This window comes from Diorhabda sublineata, chromosome 5, assembly GCF_026230105.1.
Source record: "Diorhabda sublineata isolate icDioSubl1.1 chromosome 5, icDioSubl1.1, whole genome shotgun sequence".
NCBI classification, from domain to species: Eukaryota; Metazoa; Arthropoda; class Insecta; order Coleoptera; family Chrysomelidae; genus Diorhabda; species Diorhabda sublineata.
The window spans coordinates 20,019,034-20,043,275 of NC_079478.1; the positions used below are offsets into that span (position 1 = coordinate 20,019,034).

Here is a 24,242-nt window from a genome sequence, read left to right on the forward strand (position 1 = left end):
TAAGAACGTCCGATATCTTTTAGGTATATGGATATACTTTTTAGGCTCCAAAATGTAACTCTATTCGTAAAATAGAAAAAGTAAGAGAAATTCGAATGCGGAAACAGTCGACTAACAATCACATAAATCGAAATAAAACGTTTAGTTACTGTTCACTGTACACTGACAGTTCATCAAATCGTCAGAATTATCAATTGCCTTTGAGCCTCGAACATGGCATACATGGCATAAAGACTATAATCCAAGAGAGTACATAAAAAATATTGGAAATTTGTTGCTAAAGTTTTTATCGAGTATATTGTATTTTCTTTTTATAGGAGTTTCAATTAGTGGGCTGTGTAAAATATTAAATGGGAGGTGAGTAACTTAGTTCCTGAACAAATAATTGTGATAAAAAACTGTTAAATTTTCATATATAGTTTCTCATTTTAAGAGTGAAATACCAAGGCTAGACAGAATTTTAATGTTAAGTTAACAATGACAGATATTTTCCAAACATCAGAAAGACTTTCTTGTACTTGTTGGAAAAGGAATTTTAGGCGAGGAAATACTTATTGTTATGGTTATTTTTATAGATTCGGAGGCAGAAAACTGAACAGTTGAGAAAATGAAAGGATATCGTAACTTGGTGAACTGAATATCTGCGTGCAATTATGAACAAAAGAAATACCAACCAGAAGGTTCCTTATTTTGATGATACTAAATTCTAAATAAAGTATAAGTTTAAATGATATTACAACTTCTGCTCACTTGAAAGGACTTCTAGACACAGGATTGGTAGAAGCTTTTGTCGATGACTGCCTGTTGTTTTTCCAATAAACACAGATTGGTGTTTACCATCACGATATGGCTAGAAAGTTATTTAAAAACTTTTTAGAAAAAGTAGCAGATTGGATGAATGGAATAAATAGCGAAGATAGCGAAAAAAACGACCTGTAATTCAAAATTATTTTCTTGAAATGTCGAAAGCAAAAATATAAATTGGAGTTAAATCTAATACGATAGTAAAGAAAAACGTTGTAGATGAAATGACTACAGACACGTAGAGCTTTCTTGTTTGAATTAAACCTATAAAAATTAAGTTGGGCTAAAATTATGGGCGAGTAAAAATGAATGATGTTAATATATATTCAAGAAAGTTGTACTACGTATTAAAAAGGAAAATTGGGTCAAAATATAGAGCATGTGAAAACGAGGAAAGTGTGGAAGGTATGAAAAGTATTATTGAAAAATCTGAGACGATTTCTAAAAATAATTCTTAAGCTATTCCAATTCGGTTAAATACTCAATTAAGATTCCAAATTCATCGATTAGTTGTTGATTTTATTATGAAATCACACAAGGAAACTAAATTAGGAGTTGCCTGAATAATATATTTTACCTGGTTAACCATAATGGCGTCAAAAGGAAATATTTATTTTTCTCATTGGACTCTTTTACAATAATCTAAATTTGAGAATTGTCACGTTTAATATACAACGCCAAAGTCGACCATAAAGGATAAAATCTAATAATAAAAAGAATACAGGATAGGGGAAATGAGGGAAACGAAGAAACCAAAAAAAAAGATAGGAAAGTAATGAATACGTTAGAGATCAAGTTTAATATAGAAAAGGACATCAATGGTCATGAAAACGTATACGACAAGAAGAATGGCATGTGACCGTACAAAAAATAAATTAGAGGTTCAGAAAGGATAAAAAAAATACAATGAAAGGAAATTAAATGCGGAGGAAAGAATAGAGAATGAACATATATGGAAAATAGTAACATGGAACATTAGAGGACTAATAGAAGAATTTAAAAAAAATGTTGGATATATTGGAAATTACAGAAACAAAAAAAGGTCAAGGTGAAATTGAACTAGATGTTGATGGAGCAAATATAAAAAGTAGCGCAAAAGAAAGAATTAGATGTATTAAAAAATGAACATAAAAAGTATATTAAAAATTGGAGCGAATTTACAGAAAGAATACTAAGAGTAGAATTGAGTTGAAAGGAAAGTATAACAATAATTATAGTGTATGGTCCAAATTAAGATGCAAGACAGACTAATAATAATAGGAGATTTTAATAGATAGGTTGGAAAGTAAGGCGAGCAAAGCGGTGAGCTAATTGGTGCATATGGAGAGAATAAAAGAAACAAAAATAGGGTGAAGTTGATAAATGTCTCTACATTGAATAACCCAATAGAAACTAATACATTCTATCAACATAAAGATTCACATAAATATACTAGAAAGGTCAACAGCAGGGTTAAAAGATCTATTATTATGTTCTCATGAACAAAGATAAGTGAAGAGGTGTGAAATACGAGGCATATTTTTTAAGTAAGTACCGTTTTGCGATTCCGCCGCCGCATGCCCAAGGTCGGCGTTCCGCACATGCGCGCTGATTACCTGTATCTCTTGTCTGACGCACTGACGCTATTACAGTCTGATTCTTCATTGTATACGTTGTTTACTGAGTGTTTAAGATGCCTCCGACAATCGTCCCGCCGATTGTGAAGTACGGGCTGTTATACGATTTCTTAGTGCTAAAGGCGTAAAACCGATCGATATTCATCGTGAGATCTGTGAATGTTTACGGACAAAACATTATGAGTGATGGAATGGTAAGGAAATGGGTGATAGCATTTAAAAATGGCCGCACAAATGTGCATGATGAAGAACGGAGTGGGCGTCCTTCGGTCGTTAATGAAGATTTGGTGCAGAAAGTGGACGAATAGGTGAGAGAAAACAGACGCTTTATAATTTCAACATTGTACGACTACTTTCCTCAATATTCTCGTAGTGGTTTGTATAGCATTGTGAGCGTGAACTTGAAATACCGGAAATTGTGTTCACGTTGGGTTCCAAAAATGTTGACGGATTTGCAGAAAACCCAACGTTTATGCAGTGCATTGACTTTCATTGAGCGGTACTACAATGAAGGTGAATATTTTTTAGACCAAATTGTTACCGGTAACGAAACATGGGTGGCCTACGTCACAGCAGAATCGAAACAAAAATCCATGGAATGGCGACATTCATCATCACCCAAAAAAGTGAAGTTAATCAAACAATTTCTGCCCGCTCAGTGCACAGTTTTTTGGAACAGAAAAGTAGTATTACTAGTGGAATTTCGGCCTCGTAATGAGACAATCAATGCAGCGTCTTATTGTGAGACATTGAACAATCTGCGTCGTGCAATCCAGAAAAAAAGACGTGGCAAGTTGAGTAAGGGTATCGTTTTGGTGCATGACAATGCCCGTCCACATGTGGCTAATCGGACCAAAGATCTCATCAAATCTTTTCAATGGAAAACTCTAGATCATCCTCCCAATAGCCCTGATCTGGCGCCCAGCGACTATCATTTGTTCCTGCACTTGAAGAAACACCTGGGCGGTCAGCGTCTTCAAGACGATAACAAGTCAAAACAGTTGGGATACAGTGGTTAACAAGAAGTCAGGCGGCAGAATTTTATAGGGAGAGTGTATGAAAAACTGGTGCCACGTTATGACAAGTGCCTCAATATTGACGGAAATTATGTAGAAAAGTAGATTAAGGTACAGGCTTTCATGTAAAAATAAAATTATTGCGATATCCTTGCACTTCTTTTTTTAATTCCAAAACGGTACTTTCTTCAAAAATATGCCTCGTTTATTAATGGAGCAGGAAGTAGCTGAAAAATTCAAAGAATATACCGAAAAAGAAATGGAAATATGGCAATATCAACTACTTATTGTATCGATAGAAGAGATGTGAAATAAATTCAAGGAGATAATACTAGAGATCGCAATGAAAGTATGTAAGTATGTCAAGTTACCAGAGCTGATGACAATAAAAAAGTAACGAGATGGTACAACAATTATGTACAAGAACAAACCAGACTAAAGAAACAAAAATGGAGAGAATAAAGGAGATAAAAGATTTTGGCACAGATAGAAGAAAACTGTAAAAGAAATCAGAAACTCTTATTCAAGGTTTAAAAGAAAACTAATAAATGGGAAATTGATGAAGAAATTGAAAAGCGGTGGAGGGAATACTTTGAGGAAAACTTAATGTAGAAGATAAACAGGAAACCCAAATAAGGGCATCTAGAACTAGAAAACTGTGAAAACGAACAATCGATATAAAGAGAAGAAGCAGTACAGAAAAGGGGCGAAAAAGGGTAAAGCGGAGGGATACGACAATATTATATAAGAAATGCTACAAAATTTGGGAGAAAGGGGTCTATAAATGCTACAAAAATAGGTACTACAGTGAATATGGATGGAAGAAAAAATTTCGACAGATTGGGAAATAGATTTGATTTTATCTCGATTTCAAAAAGAAGACAAATAAGACTACAATAATTATTCAGGCATAACATTGCTAAGCGCGGTATCGAAAGTATTCAGACTAGGAAAAATCATAGACAAACAATTAGAGGAAGCGCAAAGTAGTCGCGTCGGAAGTCCTCAAGAACAGCTCCGTGTTTGATGATTTTTTTTTAAATTTTGTTTTTTTTATATTATTTTAAATCAGAAACCTCTTAGAGCGGGGACAGAACTATTTATATTGTGTAAAAAACTAGGCGAAAATAATATTGAGTGGAATCAAGCCGAAAGTGATGCTGATCGATTAATTGTGCAATCTGCTATAAATTGTTCCTCTCTTCAAGTAGTTGTTGTAGCTGAAGATATGGATGTGTTAATTTATTGATGGCTTTAGCACCTGATGATAAAGAAATGTTTTTTTTTCAAACCACTAAAAAATAATCTGCAATCATGTTTATAATGTTGCAAAAAAGTGAAGAAACTACCGTGCTGATATTTCTAAGTGTACAATATGCAGGTACATTGGTTTGGTACTGTTTCAATTTATGTTTCTGGTTTTAAGTACCTAATCATTATTTTTTATAATACCTTATCATTGAATTTTCATCTTGTTTCAGTCTTTTCAGTTGATTTTTAATTGTTTTAATTGTTACTTATCCATGCAGGCGGGTTTTTTGTTTTTTTTTCTAATTATTATTTTATTTATGTCTTTTTAGTTAAGATTACGTAACCGGATTAATTCCTTGAATGAGTTTATGTCATGTGGTTGATTAAGCAATTTGTTAGGGTCAAGAGAACTAATAGCAAGTCCGGAGAGAGTCATCACTCTGCTCAAAGCAACGTAAGCTTGACCTTTTGTAAATAAGTTTCTACTTAAATCTATAACTGCTCGGTTATAAAGTTGTGCCCTGTAATTTATGCACCGTCACTGCCCAGCATAAAATTAAGGGAAGCATTCGTCGCTCGATCTTGCCTTTACCACGTAAAGCATTAAATTCTGTAGCACAAGGCTCTATCCGGACTCCAATACCAGGTCGGTTCTCTGTTATATTTGGGTCATCGAACTCCACAAATACTGTTTGTGGCAGTTCTCCCGGCTCCAACTGCTCTCTGCGTAGTGACACCTTAGACACTGGAGGCAACTGTATAAGATCTCCAAAAAGTAAAACATTAATTCTGCCGAATATAGCTTCACTTTCTTTATATTGTTGAAGCCGCAAATATACATTTCGGAGACTTAAATATGGCACCATAGATATTTCGTCTATTATTTATCGTTCCATTTAATATTAAAACTGCAAATTATATACATATTTACAATCAGTGTTTAAAATCCTTCATTTTGATACCCAACTCGATACGCTTGGTGGTAAAAAAAAATTTTTTACCTCACAACATGGCGTCCAAAATCCGCCATTTTGGTTTTTTTTAAATGTCTTCTATCTAAGAACACTTGGGCAATTGAAACGAATCTAACGATACCTCTAATGTGAAAATCCGTTTAGCGGTTCTTGAGATACAAGGTAATAAAGATTATTACATACATACATACATACAAGATACGCGTTAAAAACATAACCCTTCCTGGCAGTCGGGTAATAAAAACAAATCAAAATTATTAATAGCGAAAATCTAAATAGTGATAAATATAAAAAAAGCGATAAACAAATATCTCTTAAAAACCAATATAATTAGAAACTCAAACTAATAAGAATACAGAACCGGACTGAATCCAAAGAAAATAGATAAATTAAGACACAATAACGCAGCTAGACGAGTTTTGCCAGTCCGGGTGACTGATGGGGGCTGAACTGAGTAGATGCCTAGCGAAACTGAACGGGACGCGGAATTCGTTAAGGTGCGTTAAGCAAAAAAAAAATGAATGATAAAAATGGAAAGAGCGATATGGAAACAATAGAAAGAAATGTTCTTACAGATGAAAGAACGTCTCAGGAGCATGGAAGAAAAAATAGACAGAAATGCATACATTATAGATGAATTAAAACAAGAAAATCAAAGGCTTAATCAAATATGTAATAGCCGAACAAGAAGAAATACTGGAAAATGTAGAAAGAGAAACAAGGCGCAATAATATAATAATTCGAGGAATCGAGGAGGGAAGATGAAAGTAAAAAATAGGAAAGGAAAAAGTCCAATCCATAATTAGGAAAATAGATTTAGAAGTCGACCGGGAAGCTGATTTAGTAGAATGCAACAGCATTCAAAACAAACAAAGAGAGACCAATTATAGTTAAGATCAAAAAAGGAAACAAAAAATTGGAAATTATGAAACAGGCTGAAAAACTGAAAGGTACCAATATATGGATTAATGGAGACTACTCAAAAAAGTGCAAATAGAAAGAAAAAAGTTACCTAGGGCAAAAGTCCCAGAAAATGGAGGGGGGAATAAAGAGAAGAAGTTGACAAACTAGTAATTAAGGTAAAGCAATGAAATGGATAATGGCTAAATGTAAAAACAAGAAAAACAAATGGAAGGATGTAGTGACAATGACATCATGGAATTTCAGGACAATACTGGCAATGGAAAAATGTAAGAAATTACAAAAGAAATGTTGGAATACAAAATAGACATATTGGCGCCCCAAGAAATACGATAGAATATTGAAAATGTTAAAGATCTAAGAGCGTACAGAGGAACAGGTGTTGAGACTGATCATCACTTAGTAATAATCAAAATGAAATTAAGAATGATAAATATAGTGACCAAGACGATAAAAAACAGAAAAGGAATGTACAGGAACTGAAAACGAGAGAAGATGAATACAGAAAAGAAATAGAAAAGCAACTACAAAAGAGCAAATAAAAAGATACTATTGATAAGAAATTATGAAAAATGCAACGCAGAAAGTCATTGGTACAAAAGATATAGTAAAAATAATGAATGGTTTGATCAGGAATGTCCAGTAAAAATTAAAGAGAAAAAACAGAAGCTCAGTTGAAATAGCTACGAACTATGGAACAAGATACAAGATGATTAATATATATATATATATATATATATATATATATATATATATATATATATATATATATATATAGAAAAAAAAAGAATAGATAAGACAGAGGTAATAAAAAAAAAGAAAGTAAAATGGCTCAATTATAGTATGGACAACATGGAAAATGATAATAAAAATAATGTAAAAATATATCAACGTATTAAGCAACAAAATAGAAAACGTACTACAACAAATATTAATGAAAAAGAATGGTGTCAGTATTTACAAAAAATTATTAACGGAAGAAAACATTGAATACGAAGGTGATATAAGTGAGAATGATACAATACTAGAAAATGAAGAAAAACCCACGGAAGCGGAATGTAATTACAATCAACAAACTGAAACACAATAAAACAGGAGGATCAGACAAAATAGTGAATGAAGTAATAAAATATGGGGGAAATAACCGAGGGTAGAAAATATTCAAGATCATAGAAAGAGTATGAGAAACAGAAGCAATGCCGAGAGAGTGGTCTACTGGATTGATTATACCAATGTACATACATACATATGTAGTAATTATAAAGGTATTCGTTTGCTTGATACTGTATACAAAATACTAACAATGATAGATTGAAAAAAATAGTGGAACCAGAAATATGGGAATATCGAAAAGGTTTTAGACAAGGAAAATCAACAGTAGATACGGTTCATACTATAAAACAAATAATCGAAAAAAGCTATAAGCACAACATTAATATGCAAATGCTATTCATCGAATTCAAACAAACATTGGACAATCTGAAAATGAAGACGATTAAAAAGGAGTTGGAGAAACTAAAAGTATCACAAAAATTTGAAATAAATGCTGGGGTAAGGCAGGGGTGACGGTCTCTCAGCGATATTGGTCAACATTGCAGTTGAAGGCATAATAAGGGAAAGTAATATCAACGGAAGTATAATTAATAAATAAATACAAATAATAGCATATGCTGTTCATCTATTAGCAAGAAACCTAATAAATCTAGAGAATACATTGTAAGAGAGGCAGGAAAAAAGGAAAAAGAGGATTGAAAACAAATCAGAAAAAAATAAATAGAAAAAAAGACAAAATATATGGAGATTGAATCAAAGAAGGAAGTTCACAAACAAGAAACAGCGAAGATAAACGACCTCATCTACGAAGTAGTCGATACCTTTAAGTACTTAGGAATAATGATAAGCAACAAAAATGACACAAAGAATGAGACAAGACAAAGATTTCATACAGGATATAGGGCATAAAATAAGTACGAAATCATAATGCAGAGCAATAGAATTAGCCGTGCAACCAAATTAAAAGTCTGTAAAACTACTATAATATCAATGGTTACATACGCTGCTGAAACTATGAGACTAAAAAATATGGACGAAAGACAACTAAGGATATATGAGAGGAGAATAATTAGGAAAATTCATGGACCACTGAAAGTTGGAGTACAATAGTACAGATACATTAAAAGAACGGAAAAACGGTAAGTTACAAGGAAAATTACAGAATGGAGACCGAACGAGAAAAGATTGCCTTGTAGACTAAAAAATAGAAGGGAAGATAATGTGATAAGCTATAATTAAATAGGGATAAAATGTGGCCGTACTACCTGTCAAGACCAGAATCGCAGTGGTCGACTAAATGAGATGACGACTTCAGAAATGTTGAAAAAAATCCACAAAGCGGTACTGGATGATGGTCGACTGAAAGTGCGCGAGCTAGCAGACATAGTACCTAGATATTCCAAAAAGTGCGGTTTGTGCATTGCATATTGACTGAAAATTTGGACATGAGAAAACTGTACACAACATAATACACCAGCTCACACATCTGGTATCGCAATACCCAAAATTAATGAATTAAAGTTTGAATTGCTATCTTATGCACCCTATTCGTCAGATTCAGCCCCCTCTGATTATTTGCTTTGTAGCGAACATCTGGGTTCATTCTCGTGTCGTGGGAAAGGAAGGTTTCTAAGTAAAATTAATCCTAAAAGTATGTAATTGAGTAAAAACTATTCATTTTCACCTGGAATTTATAGTGCTTATTTTAATAGAATATTAGAATAGCTTTCTTAATGAAAATAGAATATTTATTTTGGAAAAAAATATCTTATTTCAAAATAAAGTGTTTTTAGTTTGAAAAAAATTCACTCAAAGACAAATAAATACAAAAGCAAAGTGAATATCGATCTCCAACTAAATCGATAAAATATTTGAAATCTATTAAAGAGTATCAGAAAGAAAATTTTTGTGGCAGATCAGTTACAATGGTTAAGTTAATCACTACAAGGCAATTTAATCAAATGCCACAATTTAAATAGAGTAATTGTTGAAAGATTCAATTACTTTTAGTTTTAATGCGTAATTGAATCACTATTAACAAGCGTGCTCGTACTTGGTAACGTAAATTACTGCTATGCTAGAAAAGTAATTGCTAATCGTATTTTTTTAATAGTCACAATTCTAATCATGAAACGCAATTTTTCATATAAATACGGATTATTTGAAAATGTATAATCGCTCACCTGAGTTCATGACTTAAAAAAGGTGTTTGATACAACACAATAACAAACGATTCAACAGTTTTATTAAAAATTTCCTCTCCAAGATTTGTAATGTAAGTAATTCATATAATCTCTTCAATTAACTTAAAACTGATTTACACTACGATACTTTCGTATTATATCAATTCCATTTCGAAATACTCAATATTTTTCTTTTTATTATTTTGCCAAATTATACAAATTTGATACGACGTATTTTGTACACTACTACATACTACATATTTTCCAAAATATGTCTATCTATTGGGTTATCGAAATGGTAAAAGCTTATGTTAACAATCAATTCATATGGGGCACTTCAAATGACCTCAATGATAATTTTAATTTGTTTAAATATCGAATGGAATGTTTATAATAATAGATTTATACAAATTTGTTTATCCATCGTAAATATACAAACAACGCTTACCGTAAACGGTTACTTCTTGCATTTCACGTGCGTTTGTCGAATTAGTAGAGGCTCGTTTCATTAACCTCACTTAACCTTAAAAAATATATTTTAATTATAAAAAATGGTTGATGAGAAACATGGAATGTTAAAACTGCTCGATTTAATACTATTACTCCAAACCTTAATTCTGATATGTTTTTTTTGTTTTAATTTAAAATCATTAATTAAATAAAGACGGTTTTATATATCACTTTACCTCGCTATCATTGTTTTTCGTTATCAGTTTAATGCTCCTCAGTTTTGTCTATTGTTGATTAAAATGATATGGAAAAATAATACGAAAAAAGGTTCAATCTCAATTAGAATAATCACCATTGTTTGTCGATTCGATTAATTCTATAAGTTTATGAGTTATTTGCTTTTGAAAACGTTTACTTATCAAACTAATTCGGTTTATATCTAGTTCTATTATTAGAATAAATTAGTGTTCCGGATTCATTTCGCATAATAAATCAACTGTACCCAAGTATATGTTTAAAATATATTAGACCCCTATCAACGTGGTAATCAATATATACACATTATACAAACGGAAATAAAAATAATTGATTGTAATCTTTTACATTTTAAATTTATTTACCGGCCAAACCCAATTCCATGTTTAACCTGGGATGAAATGGTTGAGTCTAATATGAATAAAAGTATACGTCAGAGTTAATTGCTCTGACTTAGTCTCTAATAACAAAAGCTGTGAGTTATATGTAAAGAAAGTACATGGCTACGAATTTTTTTGCAAAATATGTACCCATGTCTCGTAATATACAATAACATAAGCAAAATATGCGACGTAAATTAAACAAAAAAATCATCAATAAGTGAAATCATTTTTATTTATCTACATAATATCAAATCTATTTTCAAAAATCATAAGTTATTATCAAGTACTATTAAATACAATCTCGTTATCACTTTCAACTACTTCTAAATTCTCGACTCTAAAAAATTATAAGATTTCAGTAAGTATAAAATTTTACATAGGTAAACAAACTACATTTTTTGTCGACCGATCGGTGCATATTTTAAGGCTAACACTAAGGCCCCTTTCATACCAAACGAATCGGAATCAATCTGGATCACTCCAAATCAATTTGAATCTGATTCGTCATCTCCACTCTTTCACACCAGCTGAATCAACCTGAATCTATAAAAATCCTTTCATTTTTTTGTTTCCCCTCTTTTGAGCTATCATTTTTTGTTTTTGTTGTTTTAAATGCAATAGTGTTTCGTAGGAGGTAACGGCGGAAATAGAAAACAAGAAAAGTGTGGATACATCACATAAATAAGAAAAGGCCGGATTTTGGTATGTGATTTTTATCACTGGCGTCATAAATCGCACTATTTTCTTTAACTTTTAAAATTAATAATTCCACGTGCATCTCGCATGGTTGTTGATTCAAGACTGACCGGACGAGGAATCTGACAGGTTGAATCAAGTGCGACCTCGAATCAAACCTGATTAAATCAAATTCGTCGGGTCTGAAGGCGGGAAAAGAGTCCCTTCACATTTAAACGGAGCGCACGAAGCCGAACCTTGGTCAATCAGATTCAACTTGATTCGAATTCGTTTGGTGTGAAAGGGACCTAATGCAGCTTATTTCTGGAGAAAATTCTTCACGGAATACTTTGTACTCATAAGTTTAAGAGGAGAAGCTTTCGCTATTAGCTAAGCCGTAGACTTTTCTATTTTCTAGAAGTTGTATTGGATCGATTTTCTCCAGTTTGGAAATTATTTCAATGATTATTTTGTAATTACGAGGGAGGCTATTTAAGTTTTGAGATAGACAAGTAAAAACAAATATTCATAATTTACTATGAATTTACTGTTGTTTAAAATATGCTCCATTGAAATCAATACACTTTAGCATGCGTTTCAACCAATTGCCGAAACATTTTATCCATTCTAATTGTGGTACCTTCAAAATATGTTATTTGAACGAATCAACCGATTCTTCAGCTGTAGAAAAAACTATAACCTCGCCTTTTAGTTTTGATATGCGGAAAAAGAAGAAATCTGTATGGCTGACCATCCATCAATTCAATGTTTTAGCTGTTCAAAAACGTTTTTGTTTGAACTGATGTGTGGAGAATGATTCGTATTCCGCGATTGGTTTCCCTGATTTTTTCCAACACTTCTGGGCAAATGCTGCCGTACCATTCTACGATACTCTAATGGACGTGGGTGGCGACATGTCCAGTTATTCCGAAAAAACAGGCGACAATTTGCTCCAAAATGCTTCGTGCATGAACAACTTTTGTTGGATTATGCGCCCATACAGCTGATTGTTGTTTAGTTTTGTGTTAATATGCATAGATCTATGATTTGTCACCTGTCCAGATGTCATATACGTCTTTTAAAGCACTGCCATTGATTTTTTTCAGCATTTTTTGCACCAATTGAAACGAGTATTTTTTTGAGCGATTATCATATTATGCCGTATCCAACACGAACAAATCTTTTAGCAGCCAAATTTTCATGCCATATTAAATGTATGCGAGCGGAGCTGATGCCCAAGTATGCCTCAATTTCACGATATGTCACTTGAATCTTGCATCATCAGTTTAAGCACAGTATCGATGTTTTCTGGCACAAAAACCAATTTCAGAACACCTTCACGAAATTCACCCTGCAGTTAAGTGCGACCACGATTGAATTCGGAAAACCATCAAAACACGGTAACGGATTGAAATTTGAAAATTGAGCCAAACACGGTGACGCGAGATTGTGCTCTATCACCAAAAGTCAAAGCAAGCTGATCGGCACACTGCTATCAACTTGACCTACGTCGAAAGTCATATTAGCGATTCAATGCCATTTTTGTACTAAGATGTATGTTTCAAGTATCTGTAAAAAACTCGAATAACGCTCATTCTGAATACTGTAATATTTTTCTAATTTATTTATACGATTTCAATTCGTGTGGTTAATTAATAGACACCGTCTCTTACACTATACACTACACTAAATTATAATAATCAACTTATCACTATCACTTAACTAACTTGAATAATTTATTTAAATTCTTCGATTACTTTGATGATTCGTTTTATTCACTACAACTATTTATTATAAACTGAACTAATCTGTGCTACAAAAACCTCAAAATTACTTGCGATAGATGACATCATTGATTTTTTTCTTGATTAAGTATGGACCTTCCCTTGATTTTTGTAATTTTGGAGAAAATTCCTTTCTCCTGGTCGGGTTGAGCAGCCATATTTTATCCCCCTCTTTAAAAACGCCGTCTGTGGCTTCCATATCGTATCGCGATTTCATTGTCGCTGGCAACTTGAAGATTCGAGCGAACCAATTTGTGTATATCCATTCCCTCTCAAGACGATAGTTAGAATCTCGTTGTTATATCCTTTTTTTTTCACGAGTACTACTGGAAACACGCATGGACTAGTAGAAGGTTCTATTACTTTCTCCTTTTCTATCTCTGGCATTATTATTTGAGCTTTCTCTCTCTTTGCTCTTGGAGGTCTGCGAGCTGATTGCCTGATTGGCTTGGCTTCAGCACTATCTTTTTTGTTTGTGTTTGACGGCTGATGTTCTACCTGTCTTTTCCAATTAGTACTCCTTTACCACCCTCTTCCACCACCCTTCATCGCTCCATTATAATTGGTATACCTACTTCCATGATTCCCAGTGGCTTCACTTCGTGCAGGTAGACCCGTATCTTCCTATACAGCTTCCAACAGCCTGTTACTCTCAGATGGACAAAAGAATACTTCTTCAGAGCCCACTTTAATGGTTATGATTTTAAAGTCCATCAAGATTCATTACGTCCATTCCCAGAATCACGTCATTTTCAATGTCAGCTACGATTACCTTATATGTAAACTTCTCTGCACCAATCGGATTTTTATTTCTCCTTGAACGTTCATACTCTCTCCTGTTGCGGTCCGTAGTCGAATCCTGATGGGTAGTAGGTTTTTTTCTTATGATGGGTCTGTCATTGCGACATCTGGAAGAAGCTATCAATATAAGAGGGTGTTTTAAATGATCCCGGATCTGTTCCGCCTCCTCGTAGCTGATCCGAAACTAAAATAACTTGACTATTTAAGATGTGAGATATGGCAACACTGTTATAGATATGTCAAATTTGACATAGCCATAGTTTGACATTTTTTAAGGTAAACGTTCTCAGAACGTGTTGTTATACGAGTGCTGATTGAGTTGTTTAAAAGACACTTGAAACATTCATCTTGGTCAAAAAATAGAATTAAATCACGAACATATTCGTGCGATGATTTTTTATGAATTTGGACGTGGCTTATACAAACTCGCTTCGACTTTCGCTGATGAAGCATCACCTAGTGTTACTGTGTTTCACAGGTTTTCCTAATTTAGTCGTGGTCGCTCTTCACTGCAAGACGACTTTCGTGAATGTCGTCCAAAATCGGCTGTTGTTCCTGAAAGCATTCATGCTATGCGTACACTGATAATGCATGATTCTCATGAGACATACCGTGAGGTTGAGATATACTTGGGCATTAGTTCCACTCGCATTTATTCAATATTGCACGAACATTTGGCTGTAAAAAAGAATTGTTAATCAGTCATAACATCGAATTGATCAGTCATCTGCCGTACAGTCCTTGTTTGTCACCCAATGATTCCTTGTCATTTCCGCAGATCAAAAATAAATTTAGAGATAAACGTTTTTCTACACCTAAGAAGCGGTGGATGTGTCCAAATTATATTTCTTGAAGGTAATCAATCGCAATGGGAAATGCTTCGACTATTGATTCAAACGCATGCAAAAGAGTATTTTGATCTCAATGAAGAATATTTTGAAAAACGATAAAGCCATATGCAATCATATGTTTTTATTTGTCAATATCAAAACTTAAGTACATAGCAACCTTCGTAATATGATGAAATTTCTTTTACATTTCTTTAACCTATATATTCACAATTTACTTTGTGATTATCAACATTTTTTTATTCAAATCATTGTTAGACACCAATTGCTCCAAAATTCACACGAAAATATTATTTTTAAATTTTTGGTGCATTTTAAATAAAAATTGTTTTTGCTTTTTTTTCTTCACAGTATGAAGTAAATTCAATATAAAAAATAAACCACTCTAATAGAAATAGTGGAGTACTACATTTTTCAACACAATTTCATTTTAAAGAGTAACAACGGCACAAAAATTTATGTTATATTATGGGATTTTGAACGATATACATTATTAGGGAAATCATATTTATAAAAAGTTACATACAAATTTTATGTATGAAAAGGTATGCGGTAAAATCGCAGACTTCTTCTTTTTAATAATTTCGTAAATTACATACCATCCACAGAAAATGATTATAAAGAATAAACTCACTTGCTAGTAATTTCTCGTTAAATCACTAGGCAGTATCAATATATGATATCGGGTCTTGAAAACAATTACATCTTTTATTGATGTTCATAAATATATCCATAATAAAAATATTAAACTTATTCTATTGCCATTGATAAGGGAGACACAATGTAATCTATAGAATTTAAGTTATTCAATTATCCATAAAAATTTATAGAAAAAGTAGGGAAGATATAGTTATATATTCCGCTTTTCTACTAAATATATGGTCATTCATAATGCAACCAACCAAAATTCAACTACACTCGACCTAACCTAATCTAACCAAAAATTAATTCAAGCCATTTGTATAGCAACCAGAATAAATAAACTCAATGTTTATGTCAAGCCTGTTTGTCAGTGAAAATGCGACAAAATTAAACACTAAATGTACTATCTCTAATATATTTCCGAACTTTCGAATATTTATGTATTCACCGTCTAGGACTGAAATTATGGTCAAGCACAATATATAAATATGTATCAAAGTATAACAATATAAAAATTTAGACCATTAAATAGTTTAGGAAAATTTAAACAACATATTATAAAGATAGCGTACAGTCAAATACGCATAATTCGACAATCACTGGAAAATCGCTCAAAAAAAGTTTAATAGTGGTACTCGAAAAGACGTCTTTCGGAATAACTGGATATGTCGTCCCGTTCCAGTAGAGCAACATAGAACGGTGAGTTATGAATTTATACACCTGTATTTTTTGCTAGAAGTGTGATGCAAAGAAATGCTGAATAATTCAATTACGGTGCTTAAAAAGACAATCGACTGTATGGATCTTATAAGACGAGCCTAATCCAACAAAGTTGTTCGCACAGGAAGCACTTTGAAGCAAATGGTCGCCTGTTTCTTATCATCATAATGGAAACAAATGCTTCGACAATTGGTTCAAACCCTTAAGTAGTAACCCTCGTTTAACTATTTTCAATTCGAAAAACAAATTAAAATAATTATAACATACATTAAATGAAACACCTCGAACGGCTAATGTCGACAGATTAAATTTTATATACAGGGTGTTTCCGAATTCATGCAAAAAAATTCAGTGACTAAAGTGTCTGCTCATATGAAATTAATATGGGTCTTTTCAATAACATTTCCTCAGCTCACCCCTTTTCGAGATATCGCCCTTAAAAGGTGGGAAAATTCAATTTTTTTTTCTAAAATTTCAGTAGATCTAGAAACTTGAAACTCTGAAAATTTCGTACCTTCTCAAAGCACTTATTTTATTTTATATCTAAACTTTTTTTCCAATGAAATTATGAAATAAGAGTAAAACTTGAAATTCTTGTTCTATTTAAAAATATTGTTTATTGTTAAATTTCTAAAAACCAATAGCTGCAAAGAAGAAAATAAACACCATAACTTAAAATTTTTTCAATAAATTGAGTTTTATATCTTATTTCTTAGACCTTCTGATATATTAATGCATCTAAATATTGTTGATTTTAGTTCTTTTCTGTTTTAGAATTAGTTTTTTTTTGATAATTTTTTAAAGAAAGATAAATTCTGACGTTTTGACTTTTCTTTAAGCCTTTATCAAAATATGATATTGACACTGACAATTTGCTTATTTATTTTGATCTATAGATCACCTGCATCATGAATATCAAAATAAGGATGAAATCAACTTTGTTCTAATAAGAAAAATTAATTTTTCCTTGGTCCCTACATCTGAAATATATGACAGCAGTAATCAATTAAATTATGTGTAGTTTTATTAGAATTTACAAAATAGAACTATAAATTTTATTTAAATTATTTAGATCATTTATAGCTTTTTCGTTCTTATGAATGTGAACCATTTCTAAAAATTCTCCATGAAATTTATAACTAATTCATTTTATAAGCTTACAACCAAAAAAATCGGCGAATATTCTTATTGAGATGTGAAGATACACGTATCCAACCCAAATTCCTAAATTTCAATATATCACATATAAATGTAACAGGTGCGTTTCTCATAAAAAAATTTTACGATATTATAAACACAACTAAATCAAAAATCATTGATTTATGTATAACTGAAGCAATCCAAAATATAAACTCGAATACACTATTGAATGTAACAAATTAAAAAATATTATTACAGAAGATTTAGATTTACTCAACACTATACGAGGATATATTGAAAAATTCTTAATCTAGTATAGAACCAAACAAAATTTCAATATCAAAATATTTTATTACTCAACATATTCTCCACTTAATTGGATACATTTATTACAGCGAACCTGCAACGTCTTTAGACCTTTCAAAAAAAAATGTTTCTTCTTGCTCTGCAGACCTCCAGACCTCCACAGCTTCTATTACCTCCTCGTTGAAAGAAAATTTACGACCTTTTAAACTTTTTTTGAGTTGACGAAAGAGATGATAGTAGGACGGAGCAAAATCTGGTGAATAAGGGGGGTGTTTTAGTAATTCAAACCCTAAATCACGAATTTTTTGCATGACAACATGAGATTTGTATGTGGTGGCGTTGTCCCGCAAAAACAAAACACCTTTGGATAGATTTCCGCGTCTTTTCTCCTTAATTTTTTTCCGTAGAATGGTAAGTATTGTCGAATAGTAATCTCCAGTTATTGTTCTATCCTTATTCAAAAAAATAAATCATGATTCTAAAAAACTGAAGCAAGAACTTTTGCAGCAGATATTTGGACACGAAACTTCTTAGCTCTTGGAGAACCAGAGTGTCGCCATTCGATGGATTGTTGGTTTGATTCTGGATTCGGTTTAAGAAGTCTACATCGTTATCAAATCGAATACAGATCGACCGCGATGCTTCTACCCATATGCGCTTTTGGTCAACATTCAAACATTTGGGATTCATTTTGCAGCAATTTTTCTGATGTACAAATTGCCGTGAACTATATGATGAGCGCATTCGTATGAAATATCCTGTGTTTCAGATATCCGTTTAGCCCAATTCGACGGTCTGATAAAATCATGTCATGAACTGCATCGATGATTTCGGGGACTGACACAGAAAGTGGCCTTTCTGATCGGTCATCATCTTCAATGGAAAATTTACCTCTTTTGAAGCTTGCAGTTCAATTTTTCACGGTCGTATACGAAGGACATCTATCACCAAGGGTATTAAGCATATCTTCGAAAATCTGCTTACCTCTTAACCCTTTTAAATACAGATACTTGATGATGGCTCTATACTCCAATTTTTCGATTTTCACAATTTCGGTGGACATCTTTTTTCTTTTAATTTTTATTGCGTAAATCTGGTTTACTTTTTTGACGTCAAACGTTACAATGACACTTCTGATAAGTACTTCTGATAAGCACTACACTTTTCCTGATAGCTATTAAGACATACTAGATCACTACTCGCCACTTGTCAAAGGTAGACTATGTTAAACTTTGTTAAAGGAATGAACTTGACATCCATCAAAACTATTTACAGCAAACCATCAGTAAACTAGAGTGGAGGGGAGCTGACCAAAATACATTATTACACACATATAAATATTTAGTAAGATCTAAACTAAACAATTTCCAATTTTTTCTCAACAAATATAAACCACCGTAGTTGATTGCCATACTCAAAATTAGTACCACCCTTAACAAAAAAAAATGGAAACTTCACCTAACCTTATTAAACAATCCTCTTTAAAAGAAATAAAGAATTACCACAACCACTACATTATATTCACTGACGCTTTTAAATTCTCAAAAGGAGAAGGAGCAGCCATCCTCGCTCCGAATACATCTTTAAAATTCAATTTTAAACTTATCACTTTTATATACAACTGCAGAATTGTATGAAATACAACAAGCCCTAATTTAGATTAGAGAATCAAAAAAGTCCCTATATATATATTAACATATTCACATAACTCTTTTCAGACCATACATCACCTACATATTAAAAATCCAATCGCTTTACTAATTAGAGCAGAAATAGCGTACTTAAAAAAATGAAGATAGCATCGTAGAATGTGTGTACCATCAAATTCCGGTATAAAAGGAAATGAGGAAGTAGGCCCGGTCAGCAGCAAACGAACAGGACTCCATCCAAATAGACAAAGTTTTTTTTCAAAACATAAAATGTGAAATCAAATCTAAAGTGTTTTTGTTAGTAAATTTCCGTCGCGTGTTTAGTTTACACATTTGATATTATATTAATATTCTCATTATTATTTCCTTCATTTTCTAAGATTTTTCTAAATTGTCTAATAGTAAATCTGGTAAATAATCAAATTCTATTGATCCCTGAGTTATTTCTCCTTAAATTTTCAATTTGTCTTTGAATTCCAATAATTCAGTTTCGAGGGCATTGAGATCATAATTAGGGTTTATTCTTGATGAACAATCTGCTTATAAATTATATTTACCTTTTAAATATTAAATTTTATAATCAATATTTATAGTCCGTTTAAAGAGAAATTCGTGACCGAATAAATAAGGTCTAAAATATTTGCAGCCCCAAAGAACTACTATTAGCTCTTTTTCTGTTGTCGAATAATATATTTCGGCATTATTAATGGTTCTCGACGCGTAAGTACTAAATGAGATGTTCTTCTTGGGACAATACTGCTCCAATAGCATCATAATTCGAAGCGTCGTGTCTGTTGTTAACTCGAATTGTTTGTTGGAGTCCAGGTAAACTAATACCAGTCTGATGTAAATAAATTTTTACAAATATTGAAACAGTTCATGAACTCCTCGGTATTGTCTTAGTTGTTGTTTTTTTTTTAAAGCAATTCGTCATAGGTTTGGTTATCTTGGCAAAATTTTCTATAATATCCGAAGCCTAAAGATGATTTAATCTGTTTTTGTGTACTTTTGGGTATAGGGAGTTTTTTATAACTTCAATTTTTTGGATTGGGTTTTATTCCATCTGGAGTCTCTATATGTCCTAAAAACTCGACTTCCTTGCAGGGAAAGTCACACTTATCTATTTGTAAATTGGAACGAGCTTCTTTTAATTTGAAAGAGATTTATTGTAAGTTATGATAGTTGATTACGAGGTGCCATTTTTGACATTCAGTTCTTATGATTCCTTTATCTAGCATGTCGTTGATTTGTTCTTGAATTTCCACTTTATATACGTATCTTTAGGATTTCGTGTGAATGAAGTCTTTATATCGGCATTTTAATAATTATTATACATTATAGATAAAACTTTTCTGCTATTGATGGCCTAATTAATTACCGGTGGCAAAGTGTATTTTTGGTTCACTTATTTCAATTAAGGAAATAGATTATTTGTGGCTATATTAATTTCTAACTTGTTCGTTTCTTTGTTTGAGGAACTATCTGAAAATTTTGGTTGTGTTCATCAATTTCTACCTTGTGAGTGTTGAAGTTTTCAAAGTATATAATATTTCATCAGATTCGTTTTTAAAAGCATATAATTCTCTAAAATTTTGTTTTTGATTATTCTTTTGGAAGTATTGATTATCATAATTAGGTTGATTTGAATTTCTACGAGGTATATTATTATTATTATTCGAAAGACTTATTTACTACTCAGCTCAGAGCTGGTATTATTTACCTGTCCCGGATACAAAGTATCAAAAGGATTAGGCTCGGTTCATATAATGAACTTGCGTAATGTGTGGCAAGTATTCAGTATTATAGCCTTCTGGATGTCGGCGAAGGTGTTTAATGATAATCCCAGTTTGGCGATGCTATCGTGCAGAGTCTTAGGCTCAACGCCAGTTGCTGACATGATAACTGGAACTATTTCCACATTTTCGCTGTGCCACATTTGGTTAATCTCAACTAAGAGATCCGCGTATTTGGCCAGTTTGTCCTGGTGTTTGTTGAAAACGTTATTAGTGTTCGGTATAGCTACATCGACAAGAAGGACTAAATTGACTCTTCTATTAACCACCACGATGTCAGGTCTGTTATTCGTCACCTGTCTATCGGTGATAATGAACCTATCGTAGTAGAATCTAAAATTGTCATTTTCGAGCACTTTCGAGCGGCTGGTACTTGTAATACGGTGTATACGTATTGAGAAGACCGAACCAAGCAGGCCAAGCAGATGTTATATGTTGGATGGTCTCTGATGTTTGTTGGCACTTTCAGCATTTGTCAGATTGAGTGTTCGGATCTTTGATAATATTTTTCTTGTAGTTATTGGTGTTAATAACTTGATTCTGGATAGCCATAATGAAGCCTTCAGTCTCTGGAAAGAAATTGCCGCTAGTAAGCCATCTGCTTGAAGCCTCCAACATGCGGTTGGTTGAGGTCATGATGATGTCTACCGTGTAGTGCTTTTCGTGATTACTGTTCCAGCTTCTCGGTATCCAATACTATATTTAAATAAGATTCTGGCGATGCGAGGTTGAGAGGTGAATAATTCTTATCCGCTTTCGATATAATCCGGCGCAGAGTTGAGACTTCCGATTTAATATGAAAGAATTCACGTAGTTTCATTACCTATCGAGAGTGCAGGTTGATAAGGTCGATAAAGCCTCTTCCACTCTCCTTTCAGGGTAATGTTGTTCTAATAGTGGATAACTTCAGGTGGTGGTTGTTGTTCTTCGTCATCATTGTTCGTGTCAACCTCTGAATATCCTCTAGCTCTGTTTTCGTCCACTTCAGGATTCCAAAAGAATACGTTAAAACAGGTATGGCATAGGTATTGATTGCCTGCACTAAATTGCCTGCATTTTATTCGGATTTCATAAGTGACTTCACTCTTTTGGTGTATCGATCCTGGATTCTAGTTTTTACCCGCTTGTGGTCCTGCAGCTTAGCCTGTTGAAATCCTAGGTATTTGTAGGTTTCTCCGTTTTCCATTGCATGTACGATATCTCCGTTGAGAAATTGCACTTCTCCGTTCATGATAATAACTTTCTCGATATGTAGAGTCTTGCACTTAGACACTCCATATGTATATTGGTGGAGAATCGATGTATTATATCGAGAAGGTGATTGATTTGACGCTTATTTGCTGCGTTTAGTTTGATATCGTCCATATAAAGAAGATGGAAAATGGTACAGTTGGTGTCTCTGTTCGCTTTAATGTTGAATCCGTACTTTGTATCATTGAGCATGATAGATAGGGGATTCATTACAAGGCAGAACCACAACGGACTTAGGGAGTCATCCTGGTATATTCCCCTACGAATAGGTATTTCGTCAGTACTGAGGGAATTTGGACCGATTTGAAGATGTAGATTCGTTCGCCATTTCCTCATCGTTGTTGAAAGGAAGCTCACAATAGTCGGGTGAACTTTGTAAATCCGCAAGACCTGCACAAGCCAGGAACATTATCAAACGCTTTCTTATAGTCCAAGAAAGCAGTGTGTATATTCCGGAGATCTTTCTGTGCTTGCCGAAGTATCACAGAGTCCATGATAAGCTGTTCTTTGCATCCTTGATGATTTCTTCTGCAACCTTTCTGTTCCTCCGCTAAGACGTTATTTTCCTCGACGTGCCTTTGAATTCTGTTAGTGATACAAGCTGTAAGTATTTTATATAAAGTGGGTAGGCACGTGATAGGTCTGTATTGAGTAGGGTCATCCGTCTGGGAGCTCTTTATGTGTTTATATTCGGGAATTTCTTATACCAGAAGTTTTGGATATTATCAACTTATTATTTGATATTTAATTTGATGATTTGAATGTACAACCTTCCGAAATTCTCATATTCATCTAAGTATACCATTGCATCTTCTAAAGAATTCGGTTTTTTGAGTAGTACATTCTGCTATAAACGTATTTAGTGCAGCTTTGTCACAATAATTGATATGACATTTCTTTTCACTTTCCTTTAAATTTTTGTCAATACCAATTCTTACTTTTTAGTAACTAGTCTAGTCTAGTATTGAAATCTATCAAATTCTCGTTTCTATATGATCTTCTCCTTATCTGTCAAATATTATCTAAAACTCCTCGATATGAAAAGCATTGTATCAGAGCTTCTTTTTATTTTCGCCATATATCCAGCTCCGTCCCATTTCCAGCCATAGCCTCTGCTTTCCCTTCGAATTTTTCTTGAATACAATCAAAGAAGTGATCAATTATTTCTGCATCATTATAAATGACATAGGTTTCTATTAGTCTTTCTCATCTTGATTTAAATTTATTCAATGTATTATGATCACCATTTCTAGTTTTGAATTGTCACTACTTATTTTATCAATATACAAATTATTAAATGATTTCAACATTTATATAGTAATTTAATGATTGAATAGATTAGTGATTATTTTAAAATATAAAAAAATGTTTAAGAGTCAGAAATGAAAATATCCTTAATAATTATCCCTCCTAACTCTTGAGACAAGGTGAGGAAAGGCAAAAAAACTTCGCACTTACAGAAGTTTGAAGTGTCGCATTTTGATCTCTTCTTGATTTGATTTTTGACTGAAGGGTGGGTTCTCCAGGATTCGCACTTGAGTGTTGAAACATCGAGATCATATAAAGTTTTTTATCGACACGATGCGTAGGTCTTTCCACGGCCCGCACAAATCCTACTAATTGCGCCAGTTTGAAAAAAAAAATTATAAAAAAAAACAATAAAGATATTAACTGAACAAAAGTTATAAAATTACAATTAAAATATTAAATCAAAATCTTATATCAGA

The 24,242-nt window shown here is 32.8% G+C and overlaps 1 protein-coding gene and 1 long non-coding RNA gene across 4 annotated transcripts in view; one reads left to right on the forward strand and one right to left on the reverse strand.

Annotated features, from left to right (window-relative positions):
- The window catches only part of LOC130444560 (uncharacterized), a 24,766-nt gene extending 14,299 nt beyond the window's left edge, over window positions 1-10,467 (reverse strand). The window contains exon 1 of one of the 3 annotated variants that reach the window (XM_056779761.1): window positions 10,267-10,467. In XM_056779761.1, the coding sequence (XP_056635739.1) occupies window positions 10,267-10,327 (61 nt within the window). In that variant the 5' untranslated portion in view covers window positions 10,328-10,467. Of the gene's footprint in view, window positions 1-8,900; window positions 9,037-9,818; window positions 10,166-10,266 lie in introns of those variants that run through there. The other 2 variants (XM_056779762.1, XM_056779764.1) reach the window with 2 other exon arrangements.
- Window positions 9,813-24,242, forward strand: part of LOC130444561 (uncharacterized) — a 20,393-nt gene continuing 5,963 nt past the window's right edge. Inside the window, exon 1 of the long non-coding RNA XR_008909972.1 lies at window positions 9,813-9,910. This is a non-coding gene — a long non-coding RNA (uncharacterized LOC130444561). The remainder of the gene's footprint in view (window positions 9,911-24,242) is intronic.